This window comes from Delphinus delphis, chromosome 1 (assembly GCF_949987515.2).
Source record: "Delphinus delphis chromosome 1, mDelDel1.2, whole genome shotgun sequence".
NCBI classification, from domain to species: Eukaryota; Metazoa; Chordata; class Mammalia; order Artiodactyla; family Delphinidae; genus Delphinus; species Delphinus delphis.
In genome coordinates this window covers 131,473,814-131,499,512 of record NC_082683.1, presented here as the reverse complement: position 1 = coordinate 131,499,512, position 25,699 = coordinate 131,473,814, and the positions used below count along the sequence as shown (strand labels likewise).

Below are 25,699 nucleotides of genomic sequence, written 5' to 3'. Positions count from 1 at the left end.
TTTTGATGTTTGACTACTAGGTTTGTTTGTTTGTTTGAACTCCTATATATCCTGGCTCCTCCCTTACCTCTTCAGTGTAGCCCCCAGAGCTATCTGAGAGGTTGCCTCCTGTAGCTGAGTCTTCAGCAAGTCCATCGAATAAAACATAATCCTCAGCTTTTAGGTTGTGCATTTTTTTTTCCATCAACGCTTTCAACTTCAAATTCAAAGGAATTTGCATTTGGCTTTTCTTTATAATTTCTATCTCATCACTGATATTCTATTTGATGCCACACTGTCATCATATCTTCCTTACATCTTTAATCATGCTTTCGTTTAGTTCCATGAGCATATTTATAATGGCTACTTTGAAGTCTTTTTCTCTTAAATCTCTCATCTACTTACTCTCGCAGACAGTTTCAGTTGTATGTATACGTCACAATTTCTTGTTTTTTGCACACCACAAACTTTTTTGTTGAAAAATAGACATTTTTCATAATATATTGCAGCAACTGCAATACTGCAATACTGGTCCTCCCAGCCCCTTTCCAGGGCTATTTTTGTTATTATTATTTTTTTCTTTTCTTTTTTTTTAAGAGAGGGGTGGGTACCAAATTACTCTATTTGAAGGAATGGTACTAACGAAAAAACGTAGGTAGATGTTTTGGTACAACTTATAGAAAAGGTAAAGGAAACTCAGACATGCATGCACTGCCTTGGTGACCTGGGAAGTCACCCATGGCTACAGGAAGCCAGCCTAAAGCTTAGCTCTCGTTGTTGTCACTGTTTCCCAGGGTGTGCTTTTCAAAGAGATAACTCTGCCATGCCAGATTCGGGAAGGCCCCCATCCTTCGCAAGTTGGTTACATGGTTACTCAATTCTTTAATGGATTTCACCTACTCACTCAGGTAATGAGTCTCAGTAAAGTCACACAAATGGGGGTCATTTTTGTCAGTGGCCATTTTGTGCAGTTCCAGTAGTGACTGATTTACATTTTTTTCCAAGTGTAGCGCACATTCCATTGCATTCAGCCCATTCTCCCAGTCTTCACAGTCTGGTTTCTTGATATCCTGAAGGAAGATTCCGCCACCTCTCTGGTTCTGCAGCTTCATCAGTTTCTCTGCATGTTCCCTCTCCTCAGGAGATTGGTGAAGAAAGTATTTGGCAGAGTTCTTCAAAGCCACATCATCGCTGTCAAGGTAGTCTGACGTGGACAGGTGGCATAGAGCTCCAGGTTGATCTGGCGGGTGATGGCGGCCTCCGAGTCCAAATGGCAGCTCTGGCGCACCTGCGAGGGGGCCGCGGTCCTCTCTGCAGGCAGCTGAGGAGATGAGGCTCCGGGGCTGGAGCGGACGTGAAGGACCTTGAGGCAGTGAGAAGGCGGGCTCCCTCCAAGCACTGTTGAAGCAGGAAATCGAGGCGACTCTCCAGCGAAGACTGTGAATTGTTTTTTGTTTATGTATATAAAAGTCTTCTTTACTCACTACTCACTGAATACTTGTGTACTTTCAGTACTATTTCACTTTTAGTCGCCGTATTTGGGAGTTTCCCCACAGCAAGCAATTGTGCAAGGCCAGCTGGGTGTCCTACAATTTAATTCAGTTTTGTATCTACCCGGAGTCAACGACAGATTCCACAGGTTAAGGACACAGTCTCACAAGACTGCCCCCCTCCTTCCCCACCTCACTTTAGATACTACTTACCAAGTCCAGCATATTAGCTGTACTTCTGAAGGACTGAGTGGCTATAAATCAGAGGGTTCCACAACCTCCTCAGGTTTGATTAATTTGCTAGAGCACCTCACGAACTCAGGAAACCAGATTACTTACTAGATGACCAATTTATTACAAAGGATGTTAAAGGATACAAATGAACAGCCAGATGGAGAAACATGTAGGGCAAGGTCCCAAAGGGTTCCAAGTTCAGGAGCTGCTGTCCCCATGGAGTTTGTGGTATGCCACCCTCCTAACACATGGATGTGTTCTTGTTCACCAACCTGCTTTTCAACCCTCTAATTACCCTAGTTGGTTCCCCTGGCAACCCGCCCCCATCCTTATCCGGAGGCTTTCCAAAAATTTCCTCATGCACATAAACTCAGGTGTGTTTGAAAGGGTTTGTTATGAATAACAAAATGCACCCACTTTACCTTTATCACTGTAAAACCATTGCAGGAATCAAAGGCAAAAACCAAATAAAACAAAAGATGCCCCCACTGCTCTAATCACTTCGGAAAATACAAGTTTTTAGAGCTGAGAGGCAGGAATCACAGACAAGCACCAAAATATATATTTCTTATTATATCTCAGTATCACGGGCCACCCCCTAGTTTTTGAACACAGGTCCCTTACAGCAAAATGATCATACCTATCAAAGCACTTACATTTGGTGTAACGTTTATATTATAGAACAGTTCTTGCAATAGTACTTACTGTTAAATAACAAAAATTCAAATGAGGAAATTTGAAGATCCAGTTGGCTTCATTAAATGACTCATGAAATGGGCACCATCCAACCTAGCAAACAGAAGGAGCTTCATCTAGCTGCAGAAAAGGAAAGGTTTTCAGTTTTTTTAAGGCAGAGAGGGAGCAGGAAAAAGGAAATTATTAGCAAAGAATGCATTGTTTTAGGTAAGGCCACTCTCCTAATGGGAACGGAAGGGCCTGTTGGCCGAATACCCAGCGCTAACCAGGTAATTCCAGGTTGACTCATTAAAGGTTACACTTCTGCGGGAGGTTGTAACTGCAGTTAGGTTAGGTATTAAGGCTTGGTTTGCTGATATGGGCTTGAACACAAGTGACTCCGTTTCAGACCTGTTGTTTATTTTTAACGGAACCAGTACAAATATGCCTAACATTTGAAGAAGCCAGTGTGAGGTAGGGACAGATTTAAGGAAACAACTAATTCAACTAATTTAAAGAAACAACTAATTCAACTAATTCATCCTCTAAAGCCATTATAAACATCTTCATATTTCATATTCTTGCACTAGTTTGATTATTTTTTTCCCTTGAGCTATTGCTATTTATACCTTATGATAAATGTGTGCAGAACTATTTAGCACAGAAATCAGCTTATGGTTAGCTAGATCTAGTTCCTCCTTAGGTATTACATCCCGAGGAGGCTTTAACTTAATCTCGCAATACATTTGATCATGAGTATCAGTATCATAGGACACACTGACATGAGGCAGTTACATCTTTCCAACAATACCACACTGCCATATGGTCAGTGCAATTCAGCTTCCTTACAGAACAAATCGGTAAGGATTACAGAGATGTATGCTTTGTGCACCCAACAAGATCTACCCTTGCCCACATAGCAGAAATTATTACGAAAAGACAGATATCATTACAGCTGGCCATGGCTTAGTTTTATCTGGGTTAATTCAAGTTAATTGGAGGGAAAAGTCAATCACCCTCCCCATCTCGTAGGCTTGTACTGAGACTGGTTTTCATTGTGTATAAATATAGCAGAGCCCATCTTCCTCCCAAGGGGAGGATACGAGCAGTATTTAGAATAGTTCCTATCCCTGCTAACTATACTGCAGGATATGTTTTATTTCAACTTATTCTGGGGGCAAGCACAGTCATTATACATTGGTGTAAGTTACAAGTGCCGTGCCCACAGAGAACTTCCATAAGCTCGCAGGCCTTAAGATTTCCACAGGTGTACCCCCTTGAGGCCCAGGGACTAGGATAGAGGACCATTGTTTCCTGGCCACTTCAGCCTCTATCCATATTAAAATAGTCAAGAGGACCTGTCAGTTCAGGGTGCAGGCCCTTTCCCAACCCTGGGTTCTAGCATTACCAAGCATTACTTGTGGAGTCGGCCTGATGCAGTTTGCTGGTGCTTCTTTATCTCTCCAAGCTGCTTCTTATCCTTTACCTTCTGCCTGGAAGAGAACTCCCTCTAATATGTCTATTCTAGTGAATAAATCTTCTTTCTCTGAATGCTGCTCCTCATTAAAAGCAAACTCTGCTTGTCCCAGAATACCTAGACTGGCATCTATCTCCCCTTTTCTGACTTGTGGGCCATTGTTGTTTAATCCACCATGCACGTTGTTGCTATTGCCTATTAACAGCCTGGGTGCAGTTAGGATACATATTTTGTACCCAAAAATATCGGGCACCCCATAATAGGGTTGGTCGGTCAAAGCCAGCTGTAATTTAGTTTGAGTATGTCATAAGTCCTCCCACAGCCTTCCTGTCTGAGTGGGACTGTTCCCCAGGGGACCCAGATCCACCACATGATGCCCACTGCTTTAATCCCAGTAGGAACCCATTGTTTTTCCCCATTCTGCTTATAGCTTTCCAATCCACAAAAACCAGGACGATTGTGTTTGTGCATAGCACACCACACTGTGGCATGTTGGGCAGGCTGCCATTGTATTCTGTCTATTATAACCAGGGACCTTTCTAAGCATCTGCTCATCAAGGTTTATAGCTACACGGTAATCAGTCTGCTGGGAGCCATCCACCACAGGGTCTGAAATTCCAGTAGGAAGCAGTTCTCAGAAATCCCTTCCCAAATGATATCTTTTATAGTATTGATAGATGGAGCCTGAAAAATAGTCAAAGATACTGGAACATTATTAGGGCTTGATTTAGTCAGTAACATTGATCCTGCTCGTCAAATATATCCTATGACCAGAACGTCTCCCAGACTCAGGTTTGCAGGCTGCCATCTGACTTTGCAGGATCAAAAGCAGGGGTGGTCTTGGCAAACATAGCTTTGCCCGTCTGGGCATCTGGTATAATTCTGCTAAGAAATAATATTATTCTCGTTCTCTGAGCCTCTCTTGAGGTTGGATTTCTCTCACTGCATAACCCACTTATACACTCCTTTACTCTCAGCTATTATTTCTCCTTCTCTCATTTGTCATTTATTTTCATCCAAACTTTTCCACATTTGGAAGGGACATTAAGTTCAGCCACTGTGCTGGCCCAGATTGCTAGCAGCAACACTAGTCTAGCAAGTGCCTCCCCACTCAATTTGTTTCGTGATTGGCTGGATTATTTTAGTGAAGTCTAGTCTCCCTGCCAACTCATGTGCATACACGCACACATAAACACACATATACACAGTGTTAAACTTCTCATATTGCTCCTTAAGGCGTGACAGTTTTGGATATGCCCACAGTCACTCTGGGATGAACTTGTTCCCTTCCTCTCTTTCCCTGACCACACCCAGATGTCCAACTCCACTAATCACCCGTTAGCTGCTTTATTTATTTAGTTATTTTCATCAATGTCCTGGGGGCATAAATTGCTCGATAAACTAATCCCATCAAACTGTAACTCCTTTAAAGAAATAGTTTCTGAAGGCAATGTTCTATATATTTTTCTGACTCCAAAAGGAGTCCTCCCAGCTATCCTGTTCCTCAGTCCTCCTAAACCAGCCAGCCTACAGTCTGGTCTGTATCCTTATTAAATGCACGGGTCTCTATCCAACTTCCTCTCATCACAGCCTCTACTGTTCAGGCCCGTAGACTTGAACTCTCCAAACTCTGCTACAAATGAAGTCATTTCCTTTGGGAAAAGATCAGGAGCTATCTGTTTTATGGCCCACTTCTCTCCCCAGGAAAAATTTCTGAGCCCAAGCTCTGAAGCTGGAGTTGGGAACAATGGCAAGTTTCTCTCTGAGCGACACCCCTGCTGTAAAAACTGAGTGCTCAGTGACGTTGCGGGGGAACCAGCAGCCTGAGACCCTCTCAGCTTGCCTCTCTTGGCATGGAACAATTGCTCCTAAGCTGGGGCCAAGACAAGTGGGCCCCAGTCTTCTCAGCAAGCTGTGACAAAGGCCCTGGATTTCTCTTAACTCACACAATAGCCCCTACTTCCTAAGTTGGCAGTCCTTTAAGTCCTTAATACGTCATTGCCACAGCAGTACCATAGACACCTACACAGATTCCTTTGATATTAATAGAATGTCTCAGTTCACTCTCTTTCTGCCTACTGCCATCAGGATGTCCACATTTATAAATTATTCCCTCCTAACAACCCAAAATTCTCCAGTTAACTTAGTGTAAGTTGTGGGAAGTTGGCTTTCCTGCCTGTTTCCATTGGAAAGTATAAAAAAATCATGTCCTCACTGACATGCAAGGCTTTCTCTTACCAGAATGAGGGATCACTTTCTCCCCAGGCTCTATTATACTTATCCATTCCTAAAAGATAGTGAAACAGAGCAGGCCCCTGTGGGACCCTCCTGAGTAAAAAAGCCTTTCCATGTTCCCTGTTTTCTTGCTTATAGGAAAAAGGCTTCAGCCTCCTAGAGCTTCCCTGAGTTCCAAAGGTCAGATTCAAACAATTACTAATTATGGAGGGAATGCAGAAACAAAGGAAAAGCAGTCAAGAAACAATAATGGAGAAATAAAGCAGAGTCCTGGCTCCTCCTCAAGGGATATACATAACAATAGATCTTTGAGTTCTTCTATAGGAACTAAGCCCTCCACCCAGGTGAAGGTTGGTAACTGCAGGCTGAGCACAAGATTTCTGGAACACCACCCTGTTACCTACCAGTCAGAAGAAAGTCAGACACCCTGTAGCCCTCACCCCAAATTTTGCCTTTAAAAACCCTTCTCTGGGGACTTCCCTGGTGGTGCAGTGGTTAAGAATCTGCCTGCCAATGCAGGGGACATGGGTTCTAGCCCTGGTCCGGGAAGACCCCACATGCCGCAGAGCAAATAAGCCTGTGAGCCACAACTACTGAGCCCACATGCCACAACTACTGAAGCCCACGCACCTAGAGCCCATCCTCCCCAACAAGAGAAGCCACTGCAATGAGAAGCCTGCGCACCACAACGAAGAGTAGCCCCTGCTCACCACAACTGGAGAAAGCCCGTGTGCAGCAATGAAGACCCAATGCAGCCAAAAATTTAAAAAGTAGAATAAAAAATAAAGAAATTTATAGTAAAAAAAAAAAACCTCTTCTCTGAGATCCACTGGGGAGTTCAAGTCTTTTGAGCATAAGCCACCTGCTCTCTTTGCTTGGCCTTTACAATAAACTATTCTCTGCTCCAAACTCTGACATTTGTTTGGCCTCACTGTGTGTTGGACTCTTGAACTTGTGTTCGACAACAATAGGACTTTCTGAGGTTTATTATAATAAAAACAAGGTAACATTTTGAAGGGTAGCAGAATATGTCATACCAAAATATGCCTCTTTGGCATAAGGATTAATGTGAACTGATTATTTTTAAGAAACTGTAGATATAGGAGAAGCTCTGAAAACAGAGTAGAAATACCCTTTTGTAAGAGACATCTACATTTATAAAGGAAATCTACGTTAGAAATGGAGCATACACCAGGAAGAGGCCTATTTCTAGAGATAATTTTTTCACTTGAGAGACTTATCTGCACAGCAGGGCAACCTTTATTTACCAAACACTTTCACTTCTCAACTAACCAAGAATTGACTTTTCCTCTTTGAAGCCCCATAAGTATATAATTAAAATCATTATGTTTCCTCCTGTTAATCTGTCTCCTTACTCCAGGCCCCTACACTTTGGCTCACCCTCAACCTAAGCCAGTATACATCCTCTCCTGAGAATAAACTGGCCTCAGGTAAAATAAAATATTCCCTGGTCTACTACCTGAATGTGCCACGCATTCACACACATCCTGTTCCCCACACCTAGTTCTTTCTAGCTTTGTTTACTCTTCTCGTTTTGCCTAACTCTGGAGTTGCTTACAGACCTTATGGTGAAAGCATTCTTTCTCCCTGTAAGGCCAGCAGGTCCGGGGAAGGGCCCAGGGAGCCAGACGGAAACCCCGCCAAAGTGGCTGATGCAACCGACACCTGACATTGCCACACCACTCGGTCCCAGTCTTCCCGCTCCCCGAGGGGCGGAACCAACAGCTCTGAGGCTGATGCAACCGACACCTGACATTGCCACAACACCCGAGAGATTACCAAAAAGGGGCTGCTTCACACAGCAAGCACCTCCCCTGCGTCCACCCCTATAAATTTTGTTCGCGCCCACACCCGGGCGGGACTTCTCTGGCCCCTTTCTCTCGGACCAGTGAACCTCGACCGGGAGCGTTCCCAAATAAAGCTTGTTTAAGCTCTCCTCCATTTTTCGTGCCGTTCCTTACACTCCCTGTGGCAATAACCTCCCTCCTCAATTTGCAATAGTTCATTTCCCTCACTTGCAATAATCCTTTCGAATACAGTCTCAACTTCACTAAATCCAGATTTGATTTTTATTCCAGTCTCATCAATGATTTCTCTTGGTATTGCCTACTCTGTGACATCCCAAACATAGGGTTTTATGTTTTATGGTTAACCTTGAGTTAATACTCAGGATAAAATAATGAGACACCACATAGAGTAGAGCAGATTGCTGCTGTTCCAGCTGAGGTCATCATATACCATCCAGCCTCCAGCCAATCCAGCAAGACACAGGAGGGACTCCAAGTGAGACCTGAAGAACTTCCCAGTGGAGCTCAGTAGAAATTGTCAGCTTGTAAAGTTACGGACTCAAGTGACTGTTAGTGGTATTGTTTTAAGCCTCTAAGTTTGTGGGTATTTGTTATGCAGCAGTAGACTGATGATACATTGACTGAACACATGAATGAAAGAATGAACAAATGGATGAATGAACAAATGAATAACAACAGTCTGGAGACTGTATTCCTTCCCAAGTAGGAGGAAGGCAAACAAGGACTTCCAAAAGAGATCGCAACTGGGGCTTCTGATCTGAGATGATATATAGTATATAAACTGACAAGGATGAAAATATGACTTTTGAGTGTATTTTTGAAACTTCAGTTGCTATGGGGGTGTTTGGAAGTGTATCAAATATATCACCCACCAAAAATACGGAATCATGATACTAAGAGGATATTAGTTCTTTGAGTCATGCATTCACACTAGACTAGAAAATATCTTCATGATATTGTAAAAACTCAAAATCACAAAGGAAGTTGGATAAGTCTTTAAGGTATCTTGAAAATATGGGAGCATCTTAATTCAATATCTATTTAGTAAAAAATATATGAACCTTGTCCTCTATATACCACACACTTTGCCAGATGCTGGGAATAGACCAGAAAAGACATAGTCATTGCAATCAAGAATCTGACAGTCTAAATTTTAAATACATAATGTATACAAAATTTTATCCATGTCCAAGAGATCCAAGTTTTAAATTACCATTTATTTTGTGTAGGAAAGTCTATAAATTCTGATCTCTATCATAAACATCCGAGTCAGAGTAATTCAAACTTTTCATGGATCTGGAGAGAGATAGAAATGGGGAAGATCAATGGGCTTTTGTCTCATTAAAGCCAATGCTGTCCCAAGCATTATTTTTTTTAATTAATTAATTTTTTTGGCTGCATTGGGTCTTCATTGCTGTGTGCGGGCTTTCTCTATCTGCGGCAATCAGGGGCTACTCTTCATTGTGGTGTGCAGGCTTCTCATTGTGGTGGCTTCTCTTGTTGTGGAGCACGGGCTCTAGGCATGCGGGCTTCAGTAGGTGTGGCACACAAGCTTCATTAGTTGTGGCACATGGGCTTAGCTGCTCTGCAGCATGTGGGATCTTCCTGGACCAGGGATTGAACCGGTGTCCCCTACATTGGCAGGCGGATTCTTAACCACTGCACAACCAGGGAAGTCCCAATCATTATTTATTTCACTCAGTGTTTTATTTCAAATTTACTTTCTGAGTTGTAATATGCTATGACCATTGTTAGTATACTTAATTTACCGAAGTCACTAATTATGATACCACATTGCCAAAACCACTGACGAGAAATTGATTTAAAAAAATTTTTGTTTCTTCATCACTCTAAGCAATCAGAATGGATGATTGGTCAAACTAAAACTGTTATTTTTATGTCATAAATTATATTTTTCTGGAGCTTTGTTGACAGAGAGTTCCTATAATTTTACATATGAATCAATAGAGAACCAGAAAATTTAAATGGCCTTCCCATGTTCAAACAGCTAGTGGGTAGTAGAACTGAGGAGGGGATCGAATTATTTTCTCTTGTCATGAGAAGTGTTGTCTCTTTTATATCATGTTTTCTCTGATTGTCTAAGTTTGCCTACTTTATGGTGACTTCTCCCCTTCAGAGTACAGTATTAAAAAGTGGTAACTTGGCAAAATATAATAAAGATGTAAATACATTTATATTCATTTATACTTTCTGGGAATGTGCTTTCAGGAAACAAAAGAGATGCAGAAATTTAAAAAAAAAAGAATCTGACAGTCTAGTTGAAAGGTACTGACGATTATAATGTTAAGTGCAATGAGAGCAGTAAGAAATTTATTGCCTGTGTAACTAAATACTTTGGGTTAGTGCTGATATCAGGTATGGCATGATTCAGGGCTGAAACGACTGGTTAGAATTTCATTTCTCTCCGTTTATTAATTTTGCTTTCGTCTATGTTGATCTCATTCTTGGGTTCCACATGGTAGCAAGATGGTACCAACATGGTGGCAACAGCTATGACTTCTTTGGCTTCAGATCCAAAGAGAAAGGAGCAAGCTCTCCTTCCTACATGTCCCAGGAAAAGCTCCTCTTTCTTGAGTAATTTGTCCATTCCTGAACCAATAACTCTGCTGGGAAGGGTGGGGGAGGCACTAAGAATGTGATTCACTGATTTAAGTCTGGATTATGTGTTAAATTTGCTGGAATTTTGAGTTTTGGCTCTCTCTCCCATGGACCCAGTCTCATGGACCGAAAAGGAGAAAGGGCACAGATCCACACATGTCACCCGCTTACGGGATCTTAGTTCCCTGACCAGGGACTGAACCCATGCCCTCGGCAGTGAAAACGTGGAGTCCTAAGCACTGGACCACCAGGGAGTTCCCACCACATCATTGATTATGCATTCTTTTCTCATGGGAAAAAAATGGAAATAAACTGTGAGTCTTAATACAATATCATTCTCTGGAAAGTCCCACCAAGTACACCATTAAAACAAATGGAACATATAATTTTGCACAGTTTCTATGAATAAAATCTCTATTCAAATTTTAACAGTTTACTATTAAAAATGGCTCCTGGCCACCTATTAGTTCACTAGGGCTGCTATAACAAAATACCACAGACTGGGTGGCTTAAAAGACATACATTTATTGTCTCACAGTTCTGGAGGCTAGAAGCCTGTGATCAAGGCATCAGCAGGGTTGGTTTCTCTTGAGGCCTCCCTCTTTGGCTTGTAGATGGCTGCCTTCTTGTTGTGTCCTCACGTGGTCTTTCCAATGTACATGCCCCTGGTATCTCTGTGTGTCCGCATTTTCTCTTCTTATAAGGACACCAGTCATATTGGATTAGGGCCCACCCTAATGGCCTCATTTTAACTTAATCATCTCTTTAAAGACCCTATCTCCAAATATCATATTTTGAGGGATGAGGGATTAGGGCTTCAACATACAAATTGGAGCGGGGAGGAATATAATTTAGCCTCTAATATTACCTTTCTGACCTCATTTCTTCTCTCTCTTTCTCTTACTTTCTCTCTCCCCCTAACATGCTGCTCCAGCATACTGGCTTTTGAGTTTCAAATACTAAGCATTTCCCCTGCTCAGGGCCTTTACACATGCTCTGATAATCCCTGCCTAGAATGATCCTCCCCTGCTGTTCCCTTGGCCCACTTCCTCTTTTATTTCAGATCTCTGCCCAAACATTAGTCTCAGAGATGGTTTTGACCAACTTAAGAAAAATAGCATTTCCCTCAGTCAACTTTGTTTCACAGAACTTATCTGATTTAAATGTTAACTTATTTTTTTACTAACACATAAAACACATGAGGAAGGAACCTTGTGTAAGTACTCTATCTCCAGAACTCAGTATAGTGGTTGATACATGGTAAGTGTCCAACAAATGCTTGCTGAATGAATGTATATAATTACTGAAGAATAGAGAAAGACTGACCCACTGAACCTCCTACAAATGAGTAATTAATTTATGATTGGATGTTATTTACTAATCATATCTGTCTCAGGAACCAAAAGTTATAAAAAAGGAACCAAGTGAAAATATTTGGTAGGAAAAGTATAATAATTGATAGGATAATAGCAGATGGATGTAGCCATAAAACACATTAGTGAGATAAGATAGAGAAACTCTACTAGAAGGTAAAAAATAAACAGAGAGAATATAAGTATAAAATTATATACATATATATATATATGTAAGAGGTAGAGAGGATAGAAATAAAGTACTTAACTGAAATTTCAATTAATCGAAATCTTAGAAGGAAAGAAAAAGGAGGAAGTATGTGATGAAATATGCAATGATCAATTTTCCAGAATTAAGGAAAAATAAAATAACTCAGATTGAAAAGGTACATAGATTGGTAAATGAAAGAGATAAGAAAAAAGGATGTATATTAACAAACTGAAGGATAAAAACCATATGATCATCTTAATAGATGCAGGAAAAGCTTTCGACAAAATTCAACACCCATTTTAGGAACTTACCTCAACATAATAAAGGCCATATATAACAAACCCACAGCCAACATCGTTCTCAGTGGTGAAAAACCGAAACCATTTCCACTAAGATCAGGAAAAAGACAAGGTTGCCCACTCTCACCACTATTATTCAACATAGTTTTGGAAGTTTTAGCCACAGCAATCACAGAAGAAAAAGAAATAAAAGGAATCCAAATCAGAAAAGAAGAAGTAAAACTGTCACTGTTTGCACATGACATGATACTATACATAGAGAATCCTAAACACGCTACCAGAAAACTACTTAAGCTAATCAATTAATTTGGTAAAGTAGCAGGATACAAAATTAATGCACAGAAATCTCTGGCATTCCTATACACCAACAATGAAAGATCAGAGAGAGAAATTAAGGAAACAATACCATTCACCACTACAACAAAAAGAATAAAATACCTAGGAATAAACCTACCTAAGGAGTTAAAAGACTTGTACTCAGAAAACTATAAAACACTCATGAAAGAAATCAAAGATGACATAAACAGATGGAGAAATACACCATGTCCTTGGATTGGAAGAATCAACATTGTGAAAATGACTATACTACCCAAAGCAATCTACAGATTCAATGTAATCCCTATCAAACTTCCAATGGCATTCTTCACAGAATTAGAACAAAAAATTTTACAATTCGTATGGAAAGACAAAAGACCCCGAATAGCCAAAGCAATCTTGAGAAAGAAAACTGGAATTGGAGGAATCAGGCTCCCTGACTTCAAAATAGACCACAAATCTACAGTAATCAAGACAGTATGGCACTGGCACAAAAACAGAAATATAGATCAATGGAACAGGATAGAAAGCCCAGAGATAAACCCACACACATATGGTCACCTAATTTATGACAAAGGAGGCAAGAATATACAATGGAGAAAAGGTAGCCTCTTCAATAAGTGGTGCTGGGAAAACTGGACAGCTACATGTAAAAGAATGAAATTAGAACACTCCCTAACACCATACACAAAAATAAACTCTAAATGGATTAAAGACCTAAATGTAAGGCCAGACACTATAAAACTCTCAGAGGCAAACATAGGCAGAACACTCTGTGATATACATTACATCAAGATCCTTTTAGACCTACCTCCTAGACAAATGGAAATAAAAATAAACAAATGGGACCTAATGAAATTTAAAAGCTTTTGCACAGCAAAGGAAACCATAAACAAGACGAAAAGACAACCCTCAGAATGGGAGAAAATATTTGCAAATGAAGCAACTGACAAAGGATTAATCTCCAAAATTTACAAGCAGCTCATGCAGCTCAATATAAAAAAAAAACAAATAACCCAATCCAAAAATGGGCAGAAGACCTAAATAGACACTTCTCCAAAGAAGATATACAGACTGCCAACAAACACATGAAAGAATGCTCAACATCACTAATCATTAGAGAAATGCAAATCAAAACTACAATGAGATATCATCTCACACTGGTCAGAATGGCCATCATCAGAAAATCTACAAACAATAAATGCTGGAGAGGGTGTGGAGAAAAGGGAACCTTTCTGAACTGTTGATGGGAATATAAATTGATACAGCCACTATGGAGAACAGTATGGAGGTTCCTTAAAAAACTAAAAGTAGAACTACCATACGACCCAGTAATCCCACTACTGGGCATATACCCTGAGAAAACCATTATTCCAAAAGAGTCATGTACCACAATGTTCACTGCAGCTCTATTTACAATAGCCAGGACATGGAAGCAACCTAAGTGTCCATCGACAGATGAATGGATAAAGAAGATGTGGCACATATATACAATGGAATATTACTCAGCCATAAAAAGAAACGAAATTGAGTTATTTGTAGTGAGGTGGGTGGACCTAGAGTCTGTCATACAGAGTGAAGTAAGTCAGAAAGAGAAGAACAAATACCATATGCTAACACATATATATAGAATCTAAAGACAAAAAATGCTTATGAAGAACCTAGGGGCAGGACAGGAATAAAGATGCAGACATAGAGAATGGACTTGAGGAAACAGGAAGGGGGAAGGGTAGGCTGAGACAAAGTGAGAGAGTTGCATAGACATATATATACTACCAAATGTAAAATAGATACCTAGTGGGAAGCCACCACATAGCACAGGGAGATCAGCTTGGTGCTCTGTGACCACCTAGAGGGGTGGGATAGGGAGGGTGGGAAGGAGACTCAAGAGGGAGGAGATATGGTGATATATGTATATGTATAGCTGATTCACTTTGTTATAAAACAGAAACTAACATACCATTGTAAAGGAATTATACTCCAATAAAGATGTTAAAAAGAAATTACACTGTAAAAAAACGAAAAAGGATAAAGGATGTGATCTCAGGTTTAAATACTAAAAGAGGGTGAGAGATGAAGGTGGGGAATGATGCAAATACAGGCAGTCTTGCTCTAAAGCCTGAACCCCATTCACTGTGACCTAAATGTCACAGTACCCTGATATCACAAGTTATGAAAAAGGTTATATTAGGCTCAGTAATGATATATCAAAAATATTAGCTATTATTTGATAATTATTTTATATTTAAACTTCAATTTATGTTGAATATATATATATATATATATATTTTGCATGGTGTGAAGGACTTCATTTATAATCCTTTTAAACAGACAATTTCCCCAGCATGATTTATTGAATAATATTAGCACTGTCTCTGTCTAATATTTATATATCTTCCTTTTTTTTCAGTGCTTGCTAAGAATTTGAAAAGCATATTGAAATTTTTGTGAATTATTAGCTAGGGTAATTTGCACTAGTTGCTGCAATAAACTTTCACATTTCAATGACTCTTCCTCATTCTGTGTGAGCTTTGGGAGTTGTCCCCCTGCTACTTTGGGTGGTTCTTTCCCTAACTATCCTCAGGCAGTTTCCTCACATGCTTGTCCTAATCAGTATTGAGCTGAAGACTTGAGGAAGAAACTCTTCAGATTGTTGGAGCTCTCTCTTTGTACAGCCCTTTCCTCTCTGCAACTCTGCCCTGAAAACTGGATTCTCAGCCACTTCTCAGACTCCCACTTCTCTTTCCTTATCTGAGACCTGGGTCCCCCTCCCTGTAGTGTGGCCTGGAGCTGTTCTTCAGGCAGTAAGCTGGGGCAGTTGTAGGGCTCACCTCACTTTCTTCCCCTTTCTCAGGGATCACTGTTCTGTACTACCTGATATCTAATATCTAAAAGCATTGTTTCATTTAGCATGCCCTTTTTAGTTGTTTCATGTGGAAGGACAAATTTGGTTCACGTTACCCCATACTGTTCAGAAGAAGAAGTTCCCTGAGTGTGTAAATTGGAGTTCATTCTTAAGCAATCTTTTTTTTTTTTTTTTCCCAGAATGTGTAGAGCATGAGATTGTGTTCCCTAGAAGCAGAGCCTGAGATGGGAATTCTTATGAAAGTGATTTAATGAGGGTTTGCTCTCAGAAGAACAGGAGTGAAGGAAGCAGGATAGGGTAGGGGAAGAAAACTAGGCAAGACTGAGGTCTCAACTGGAGACTACTTTCAGTCTAGTCCTCCAGGGAGCCTGGGAGCACCAACTACACTGCAAAGTTGGTCCCAAGGAGGATGGATTTTCATTTACCCTCGTGTCAATCATTGGCCATTGGCTGCCAGTGTGGGCGGGGTGGTAGAGGGATAGGAGCAGGTTAGTAAGGTTAACATTCCAATACACAGAAGAACAATTTTCCAGAGCCCTTGCTCCCAGCTCCAGTATCCACAATGGCAATCCTCCAGAGAAGGCAGCTGTCAGCCATTAGCAGCCAACACTCAGCAGCTGGGTGCCAGGTAAACAGAATCTGGGTTGGGCACCATCAGTATCTACAATACGTGGTAAGCATTTCATATACTTTGATGTGTGAAAATATTTTTATTTTGCCCTCACACTTGACTGATAATTTAACTGGTTTAAAAACTTCAGGCTCAACATAGACTTCTTTCAGAACTTTGAAGGCATAGTTTTCTATTAGCGTGTAGCTTCTAAGACATCTGTCTTAGCTTGGGCTGCCATAACAAATTTCCATCGAGTGGATGGTTTAAACAACAAACATCTATCTTTCACATTTCTGCAGACTGGGAATCCAAGATAAAGGAGCTGGCAGATTTGGTGTTTGATAGGAGCCCAGTTCCCGGTTTGTAGATGGTTGTCTTCTCCTTGTATTTTCACGTGGCAGAGAGCAGGGAGAGAGAGAGGCAGCAAGCTCCTCTATCTCTTCTTCTTTTTTTATTTTTATTTGTTTTTATTTTTGGCTGTGTTGGGTCTTCGTTGCTGTGCACGGGCTTTCTCTAGTTGCAGCGAGCAGGGGCTACTCTTTGTTGTGGTGCGTGGGCTTCTCATTGTGGTGGCTTCTTCTTGTTGTGGAGCACGGGCTCTAGGCGTGCGGGCTTCAGTAGTTGTGGCACTTGGGCTCAGTAGTTGTGGCTCACGGGCTCTAGAGTGCAGGCTCAGTAGTTGTGGTGCCCAGGCTTAGTTGCTCTGCGGCATGTGGTATCTTCTTGGACCAGGGCTCGAACCCATGTCCCCTGCATTGGCAGGCGGGTTCTTAACCACTGAGCCACCAGGGAAGCCCCTATCCCTAATCTAATTAGCCCCTAGCACTAATCCCATTCATGTGGGCTCTACCCTCATGACCTCCTGATCATTTCCCAAAGGGCCCACCTCTTAATACTGTCACACTGGAGGTTAGGATTTCAACATATGAATTTGTGGGTGGGCACACAGGCATTCAGACCATAACAACATGCAGTGTCAATCTGATTCTCATTATTCTTTTTTTTAATTCTGTATTTGTAAATTTTTGGCCACATCGTGCGGCATGTGGGATCTTGCCTGGGAGTGAACCTGTGCCCCCTGCAATGGAAGTGCAGAGTCTTAACTACTGGACCTCCAGGGAAGTCCCTGATTCTCATTACTCTTAAGTAATAGTTATCTTCCTCTATATTGAAAATAATTTAGTATTTCCTTTTTATCTCTGATGATCTGAAATCTCATTGGCAAAAACATTTTTTTCATATTTTTGCTTGGCACTTTTTGGGTCATTTGATCTCACTGTAAAGTTTTTATTCTGGTCTGGGAAGTTTTCTTCTAACATTTCTTTGTCTCTTTTTGCCCTTCAATTATCCCGTATCTAATACTCAAACCTCTGGAAATTTATTTTTATTTCCATGTGTTTTTAAAAATTATTAGACCTCATTATTTAGAGCAGTTTTAGGTTTACAGACATATTCAGCAGAGAGTACATACAGCTTCCATATCTCTCCTCCCTGCCAACAGTTTCCCCTACTATTAAGGTACTACATTAATGTGCACTTTTAATTTTATCAGTAGATTATGGATTATGTAGTATGCAGATTAAAGCCCCAGGAAAGATGTCCACGTCCTAATCCCTGGAACCTGTCAATTGTTAATGGTACAAGGTAAAAGAGATTTTGCAACTGGAATTTGTTGACTTTAAGCTAGGGAGGTTGGGAATTCCCTGGCTGTCCAGTGGTTAGGACTCCATGCTTTCACTGCCAAGGGCCCCAGTTTGATATCTGGTTGGGGAGCTGAGATCCCACAAGCCTCCCAGCATGCACCCACCCCCCCCAAAAAAAAAGATAGGGAGGTTAATTTAGGTTGGTTCAATGTGATCACACAAGCCCTTAAAAAGTAGAGGAGGAAGGCAGAAGATTCAGTCAGAGAGATACGGTGTAAGACGGTCTTGACCCACTTACTGGGGCTGGTGATGGAGGAAGGGGGCTGTGAGCAAAGGAATGCAGGTGACCTCTAGAAGCTCAGGCTTTTCTTAGTAAAGAAAAACCAACATCAGTCCTATGACCACACAGAATTCAATTCTGCCAACAACCTGAGTGAGCCTGGAGGCAGAATATTCCCTAGAGTCTCCAGAAGTAAAGTAGGCCTGCTGACACCTTGATTTCAGTCTTCTGAGATGCAGGCAGGGAAACCAGTGAGCCTAAATTCTGTTACTATAAACTCCTAAATTTGTGGTAATTTGTTTTGGCAGCAATAGAAAAATCATACACTGCTATTGGTCCTGCAGTGGATACCAGTACTCAATTAGATTTTCAGCATGGAATTCAGCTTGTAACTTCTTCAGAGGTATTATCAACATTGGTTACATCTTGGTACCAACCAAACATTTGAGAGTTACGTAGTATTACACAGCAAAGGAAGAATGAAGAATGGTATATGATACTCAATTTTAATTTATGATTTGGGTTTAACTGACTCAAAACCATTACATGCTCTTGTATCAGTTCAACTATCATCAGAGATCACCCAGATTTAGCAAACCTCAGCTGTGGAACATAGGGTGGAGTGCTGGGATTTTGGCCAGCAGCTTTACTGCTTTGACCTAATTTTTCTAAACTGAAGATGAGGTAATACCAGTTTCTACTATTTCACAATAAATTGATAAGTGCAAATGCAGTTGATGAACTGGTTTAATGGAAGATGCCCAGGGCTCTGTGTGGGAGGACTCAATGAGTGTTGAGAAAAGAAATACCTGCTATATCTGAGTATTCACATTTAGAATATAAGAATTACCATAGGAACTCAGGAAAAAGAGGAAACATATTGGCAGATGGAATATTTTGTTTTACTTGACATCACCTTCAAAGGTTAAGAATAGACTCCCAAACTAACTTCTCTTCCAACCTGATATAAATCTAATTATTATATCCAAATACTCTTCATCCTTCATTCTAGGCTGTTTACACAAATTCATAATTCAGTGCTACTTTAGCATTCCCAGTTTCTTACAGAATTCAATGGGTGATAGGAGTGGGTATTGGAGGAGATATCATAGTATGATTTGCCAGCAAATACATCCTAGTATACTCAGGGTACTAGGCAGAAAGAAATATCACTCATGATCTAGGAAGAGACTTGATACAAATTACAGTGGATAAGGTACTGTTTTAAACCTTTCTTGATTCTAGCTATACATACGTTCCCAGATCTCTTAGGTATGTGACACTACATGCATGGATGGTCAAATCCCAGGGGCAAATGACCTGCAATGTTATATGCTTCAGTTTCAGTGTGAGGTGTTTTTTCTTTGGCTCTTTAATATTACCTGGTCTCCACCTCATGATGACATCAATTGTTCTGTTTTTGCAGAATGCATTAGACCTCATTTTGGTTTATGATCTTTAAGTGGATCTAAACCTACCCATATATTCATAAAATCTGTACACATTCACCACACATAAAACAAGTTTATGTTTTTCTAGTCAATGTTGGCTTTTCCCAATCTTGCTTTGTTTTTTTTCAGCTGACTAAACCTATTCAGTAACTTGCATTCACATTCATACAGCTCTACCTATAATTCTTCATTGTTACAATACTTCTGATTGGCTTAGGCCGTATTTTACAAGTACTTTGACTAAAATTGCTAGCAGTGGGTTGCAAAAGGAAATTAACTTCTTTTAATAGGATGACTGACTTACTAAGGTATTAATGTTGTTAGTTTACCTTCTCTAAAAAGTGCTTGTAATTTTATACAGAAAGACTAGAAGGGCATAAAAGCTAATGATGCAATTCCAGCACTGAAAACAGCATGGTAGACATTTTCAGAAAAGAGTTGTCCTCAAATTATAAGAAATTAGCTCTCCACAGGTAACAACCTACCTCTGGTTTTGATGTATAAATTGGAGCTTTTAATTTTACCAGTGGATTATAGATTATTTTCTGCTGGATGCATTACTATGTTATTGCATTTCATAAACTCTTCTATTTCTTTCCTTCCATTCACATGGACAGAAAATATTTTTCTCCTTTTTCTTCTCAATTTAGCTGTTTTAGGTAGGATCTTTTTGGGAGATTGGTTACCAAAGGGCAGGGTTAGTTGAAGATGGAAACCACTGGCCATATTTCCCTAAAATATTGTATTTAGGTAAGACACCTTAGAAACAGGTCTGGGAAGTTCAATCCTCTTGGTAATTCCAATCCATCCTTAACTACATGAGACTTTACTTCAGAAGTGTTTTTGTAGAAGACTTTGGAATTATTAGGGCTTAGTTTTTATTTCACTTTTACTTTTATTTTTCAGTAATGTTCTCTTCTCTTCTCCTGTTAGCTACCTCTCCTGAATTGGCTGACTTCCTGTGTGTGTGTATGTGGGTGTGTGTGTGTTTTGCCATTCTTCCTCTTTTCTCTTCTGCTTTCCCAGAAGATCTTGCCATTAGAAACTAAAAAGGACTGTGTACTTTCAGAATAGTCTTTATACATTTATCTGGTATAAAAGGGAAATTCTATTGCATCACATTCCCTCAGCTTCCTTTTGTGAATTCAGATTTTACTGAAGATAGGTTCCAAAGAGATACAAATAAGCATTGATAATTTTTTCCTAGGAGACTTCTCAGCTGGGGTCATATCACTTTCTGTCCCCTGAATAAGATAACTGGAAGGAAGAGGCTATTTTACCTATTTCTCCTATACTCCCTACAATACTAATCACAGTATTTCTCAAAAGGTTACCTGCATCAGGTTCACCTGGGTGATGATAAGAATGCATATTCATAGGTCCTAGCCCAGAACCATAGATTCAATATCTCTGGAGACAGAGCTCAGGAACCTGAAAGTTTTATTTCTGTTACGTGCTGAATTTTCTCCTGTGCCTTAGCCTGAATTTTCAGTCACTGGCTAGATATGCTTACTTGACTGTATTTTCATCCCACGCTCACTTAACACATTCAAAATTAAACCATCCACTGTCCACCTCTAATTCTGTCATGCTGGTATACGTGAAGCCATCATTGGAGTCACTCATCCTCGTGTTCCCTCATTTTTACTTAATCAATTTATTGGCCTCTGTGCCAAGCACTGGGAAAGACAGTGATGAACAAGACAGACATGGGTCATGCCCTCAAGGATCACGAAGATTCTTTTACAGAGAGCAACTTAATCCTGTAGATTCTTTTGTGGTTTTGTTTGTTTTGCTTTTCAGAATACTCCTTTACTTTCCTTGTCTGCACCCTAATCTAGAATCTCATCAATTATGCTTGGACTGCTATAATCTTTTCCTAATTAGTCTCTTTGCTCCTAATCTCCCAGCTCTTCTCAAAGATTAATCTGCTGAAAACGTAATCTTCAAAACACCACTTTCAATATATTTATCCCCACTTAATGGCTTCATTATTTCCAACTGCTTGTAGGTTATTTTTCAAAGTAGAGTCAAGGCTCTTTACAATATGGCCCCCAAATGAATTTTTACTGAATGAACTCTTTTACCCCTATCAAATAGACATCTGAACTTGATGTAAGCATTTTTTACTTATTTATTTTCTGGGCTCATGACTTTAATTACACTTTGACCAAACCATACTTTTCTCTTCAGGCCTAACTTTTCCTCCCTCAGCATGGCTGGCGCTAAGCACTTGCTCTTGCTTCAGTTCCTACGTTGATTCTCTGCTTTACTCATTAAGCATGTGCACCCTGGTAATATTACTTATCTTTCTATGTATTTTTCTAATTCTTCAATTATTCCATAAACTTTCTGAATGTAGAAGCAATGTTTTATATACGTCTTTATCTCCTCCTTGCCTAGTCCAGGCCTATATGTAATAAATGTTCAATAAATATTCATCAAATTCTTTATATTCATTTATTCATCCATTCTTTCATAAAAAAATTATGAATGCCCACTGAGAATATAGTCCTCTTTTGCATGGAGCTTAAATTTTAGTGGGACAGAGTTTAAGCAAATAATTAAGATAAAAATGAGATCAATTGCTTTATTTGTTTGCCAAGAAAAATTTAACAAGCACTTACCATAGGCCAGGAATTGTGTTACGTGCTGAATTCGCTGGGAATACAAAGCTGAAGTTGATAGGCTAGTAGAGGAGAATTATACATATAAGCTACTAAAATACAATGCTTTAAGTGCAAACAAAATATCCTAGGGGCACAAATGGGGGCAACTCTTTCTGCCGAGGAGTCAGTAAGGCTTCGTTTAAGACCCATTCTAAAATGGGTCTTAAAAGTGAATTTAAACAAAGGACTGGATAACACAATATTCATGAAAGGAAGGTGGTTGTTGGAAATCTGACATGCCCATTCTTATATCATTATTCTGAGCAGAAACCTGAGCTGGGAACATGAAGGTGATCAGCTAAGGCAGACTTGAGCCTTACGATGGTTCACTGCCAGGTGAATGGCTAGCTATTGTTGCTGGGCCTTCATCTAGGCCCTTCCCTGGCTCTGTCCCCTCAGCATGGACAGCTGTTCCTAGGGAAAGGCCGTCTAGTTGCCCCTATAGTCTTCAATACCCAGAACAGAATTAACTCTGAGATCTTTCCCTCTGAGAATCATAGAATGATAGCATTGTAAAGGATACTGAAATCACAGTTTAGTTGTTTCTAATTTACATCCCCCAGAATCTTAGGGAGTCTCAAAATGGCAAAAGAAAATCTGAAATCAACTTTCAATATTTCAAAAAGCCTACCATAAATTGCATCTTTTGGTGGTATTAACTGCCAGGTTTCCTTGTTTTGTGCTAAAAATCACATCAGACTCACCTTAGACGGAGATTTTAACTGAGCTGTGGTCCGATTAGGCATGATTTGTTTTCCCATTATTATTATGCTTAATTTGGTAAATAACTTTTCAAAACAAGATATCATGGTCGAATGCATACAGTTGGTGACACTTGCTACAATGTTTGCAATTTACAAAGCACTAGTCACTGATTTCAATACTGTGGAACGGCTAACAGCAAAGCCCAGAGTGCTTGACTCTCAGTCCAGTGCTCTTTTCAACTGCTCAGAGCCTCTAGATTCTTTCCGTGTGCCCCAGTCTTCAGGGCCTTCAATCCCCGACTCGGAAGTACCTGTCGTACCCTCGCCACTGGGTTATACTGCCTGCCTCTCAAGCGACAGCTACCGCTCCCGGTTAACGTTCAGGAATGCGGCTCGCCCTCACGCATGCGTGGTGCAACTGCCCCGCGCCGGCGCCGCTCTTCTTGGCCTGGAGCGGGAACCTTGGGTAACCCGCAAGGGTCGGCGCCCAGGGCGCGCGTGCGCAGTCGCTTTTGGAGCGCTTTCCCCCCCTCCCCTTTCCCCAACCCCTTGAGCCACCCCTACCATCCGTTTCTCTCTCCGCAGCCCTGTCACCCACTGAGACGGCCCTACCCTCGGGCAAGTCACGAAGGAAACCAGCTCTCGACGAGGGCGGCGGTCGCTACTAGGCCGCCGCCGTCGCCTAGGGCACGTTGAGCTTGTCTGAGCGCCGCCCGCGCCGTGTCTAAAGTTGTATCCCCCGCCGCTCCCGCCCCTTCCGCCGCTCGCGTGCGCGCACGGCCGGCCCACGGAGCGCCCGGGTTGGCTGCGGCGGCGATCGCGGCGGCGGCGGCCTAGAGAGCGGTAGTGGTTCCTGCTCTTGTTTTAATAGTTCCCTCCGCCCCCTCCCGTCGGACGCTGTTGTGTGGTTGCCGTACAAAAATCAACTTTATTGTTCCTCAGCCCCACCTCCCGGCGCGGCGCGCCTACTCAGGATGTACTGAGGCAGAGGGGAGGGAGGCGGCGGCGGGTCGCAGTCGCGGTCCCTCTCCTCCGAGCGCCCGGCCGGAGGGGAGGGAGTCACGATGTCTGGGAGCCGCCAGGCCGGGTCGGGCTCAGCCGGGACCAGCCCTGGCTCCTCTGCGGCCTCCTCGGTGACTTCCGCCTCCTCGTCCTTATCCTCTTCCCCGTCGCCTCCTTCCGTAGCTGCTTCGGCCGCGGCGCTGGGGTCCGGCGGGGCGGCCCAGGCCGCGGGCTCCGGCGGCCTCGGGGGCCCGGTGCGGCCTGTGCTGGTGGCGGCCGCAGTGTCCGGCAGTGGCGGCGGGAGCGGCGGCGGGGCGGTGTCCGCGGGCCTGTCCCGGCTCAGCTGCGCAGCCAGGCCCAGCGCCGGCGTAGGAGGGAGCAGCTCCAGCCTAGGGAGCGGCAGCAGGAAGCGACCTCTGCTTGCCCCCCTGTGCAACGGGCTCATCAACTCCTACGAGGACAAAAGCAACGACTTCGTCTGGTGGGTTGGACGAACAGCCTCCTCGCCCTCTCTGCGTTAGGAGTTTCTGCTCTTGGGGCTGCTGGGGTCCGGGGTGAGGGAGGTCTGTTGGGCGCTGTGGCGGTGTCTGCAGAGGCATTCGAGCGTTTGCAGCGGTTGGTGGGCTGAGGTGGGGGAATGTTGGAGTGCTGAGGCAGGGTGGGAGTACTAAAGAGGTCAGTGCTGGTGGGGAGAAGTGAAGGGAGATTAGAGAATAATAAATAGGGGGGGGAGATGAAAGGCCAAATAAATGGCTGTGCATAAAAGGGGAAAGCTGGGCACGGAGGGTGAGCCTTGAATTTTCTGCCTCGCTGGTGAATTAGGTACCCTGTCAGTCCGGATTTCTCGTTGAGGTGAATTAAACTTGTAAAGGGAGAGGATTAAGCTTCCCGGGATGCTGAGGGAGGGAGTTGTGGGTCAGAATCTGCTTATTGAAGCATAGTGGATGATGCTCTAAACATGGGTATGGCTGTTTTAAGAAGTGGTAGTTGATGTAAATATCCATCCTGTGTACGTGTAAATTATCTCCTCCTGCTTCAAAGGCTGGGTCACTTTTAAATCTGTTGTTGAGGCTCCTGTAGTCAAGAAAGTCTGTTCACAACTTCCACCTCTCAACTGAATGTCTTGAAAGAGGGGACCACGTTTATTAAGTATCATCCATGTGTCAGATGTGACTGCACTACACTTGTATTAACACATCAGCGTATATACTGGAACTTCGGATTTGAGAAAAGCTAGGAATTAGACGTGTTGTCATCGTAGTTAGCATCTTGAATGCTACGCAGTAGTCCTCCGTTATGACATTTGGCATAGAGGGATTATACATATTAAGTGAAAAATGGAGTTGATTGTCTTGCTTGAGAGTGTTTCCATTTTCGTTGGGTTTTGTGTTCAAAATCCAATTCAAATGGTAAGATTGCAAGAAAGGATTTGCTTTTAGCTGAGTGAGAACTGGTAGGATTTTGTGCTTTTCCTCTGGAGGAAATTGTTGATAGAATAGAATACTAGTGATGTAGGAAGTTGGCTTGCACTGTCACTATACGGGAAGTTGATTCACTTCAGGGTTGAAGATGGTCCGAGTTGTCATTAAATATGATAAGACTAGAAGTTGGGACTCTAGGAAAGTTATTGATTAGACTTACAGTTTCTAGTTCTTGCAGTAAAAATACCTTTATTCATACTTTTGCTTTGGTCATAAATTATTCTGGATTCAGAACTGATTCATTTTTCACTGAAACTGGGCTATAATTGTAATTT

General features: G+C 41.7%; 1 protein-coding gene and 1 pseudogene across 3 annotated transcripts in view; one reads left to right on the top strand and one right to left on the bottom strand.

The window, feature by feature from the left end:
- Nucleotides 1–743: 743 nt before the first annotated feature.
- Nucleotides 744–22,983, bottom strand: LOC132428411 (ferritin heavy chain pseudogene; annotated as a pseudogene).
- Nucleotides 22,984–23,807: 824 nt separating this feature from the next.
- The window catches only part of COP1 (COP1 E3 ubiquitin ligase), a 272,563-nt gene continuing 270,671 nt past the window's right edge, over nucleotides 23,808–25,699 (top strand). Inside the window, exon 1 of one of the 3 annotated variants that reach the window (XM_060034406.1) lies at nucleotides 23,808–24,424. In XM_060034406.1, coding sequence (XP_059890389.1) covers nucleotides 24,006–24,424 — 419 coding nt within the window. In that variant the 5' untranslated portion in view covers nucleotides 23,808–24,005. The remainder of the gene's footprint in view (nucleotides 24,425–25,699) is intronic. The other 2 variants (XM_060034397.1, XM_060034388.1) reach the window with 2 other exon arrangements.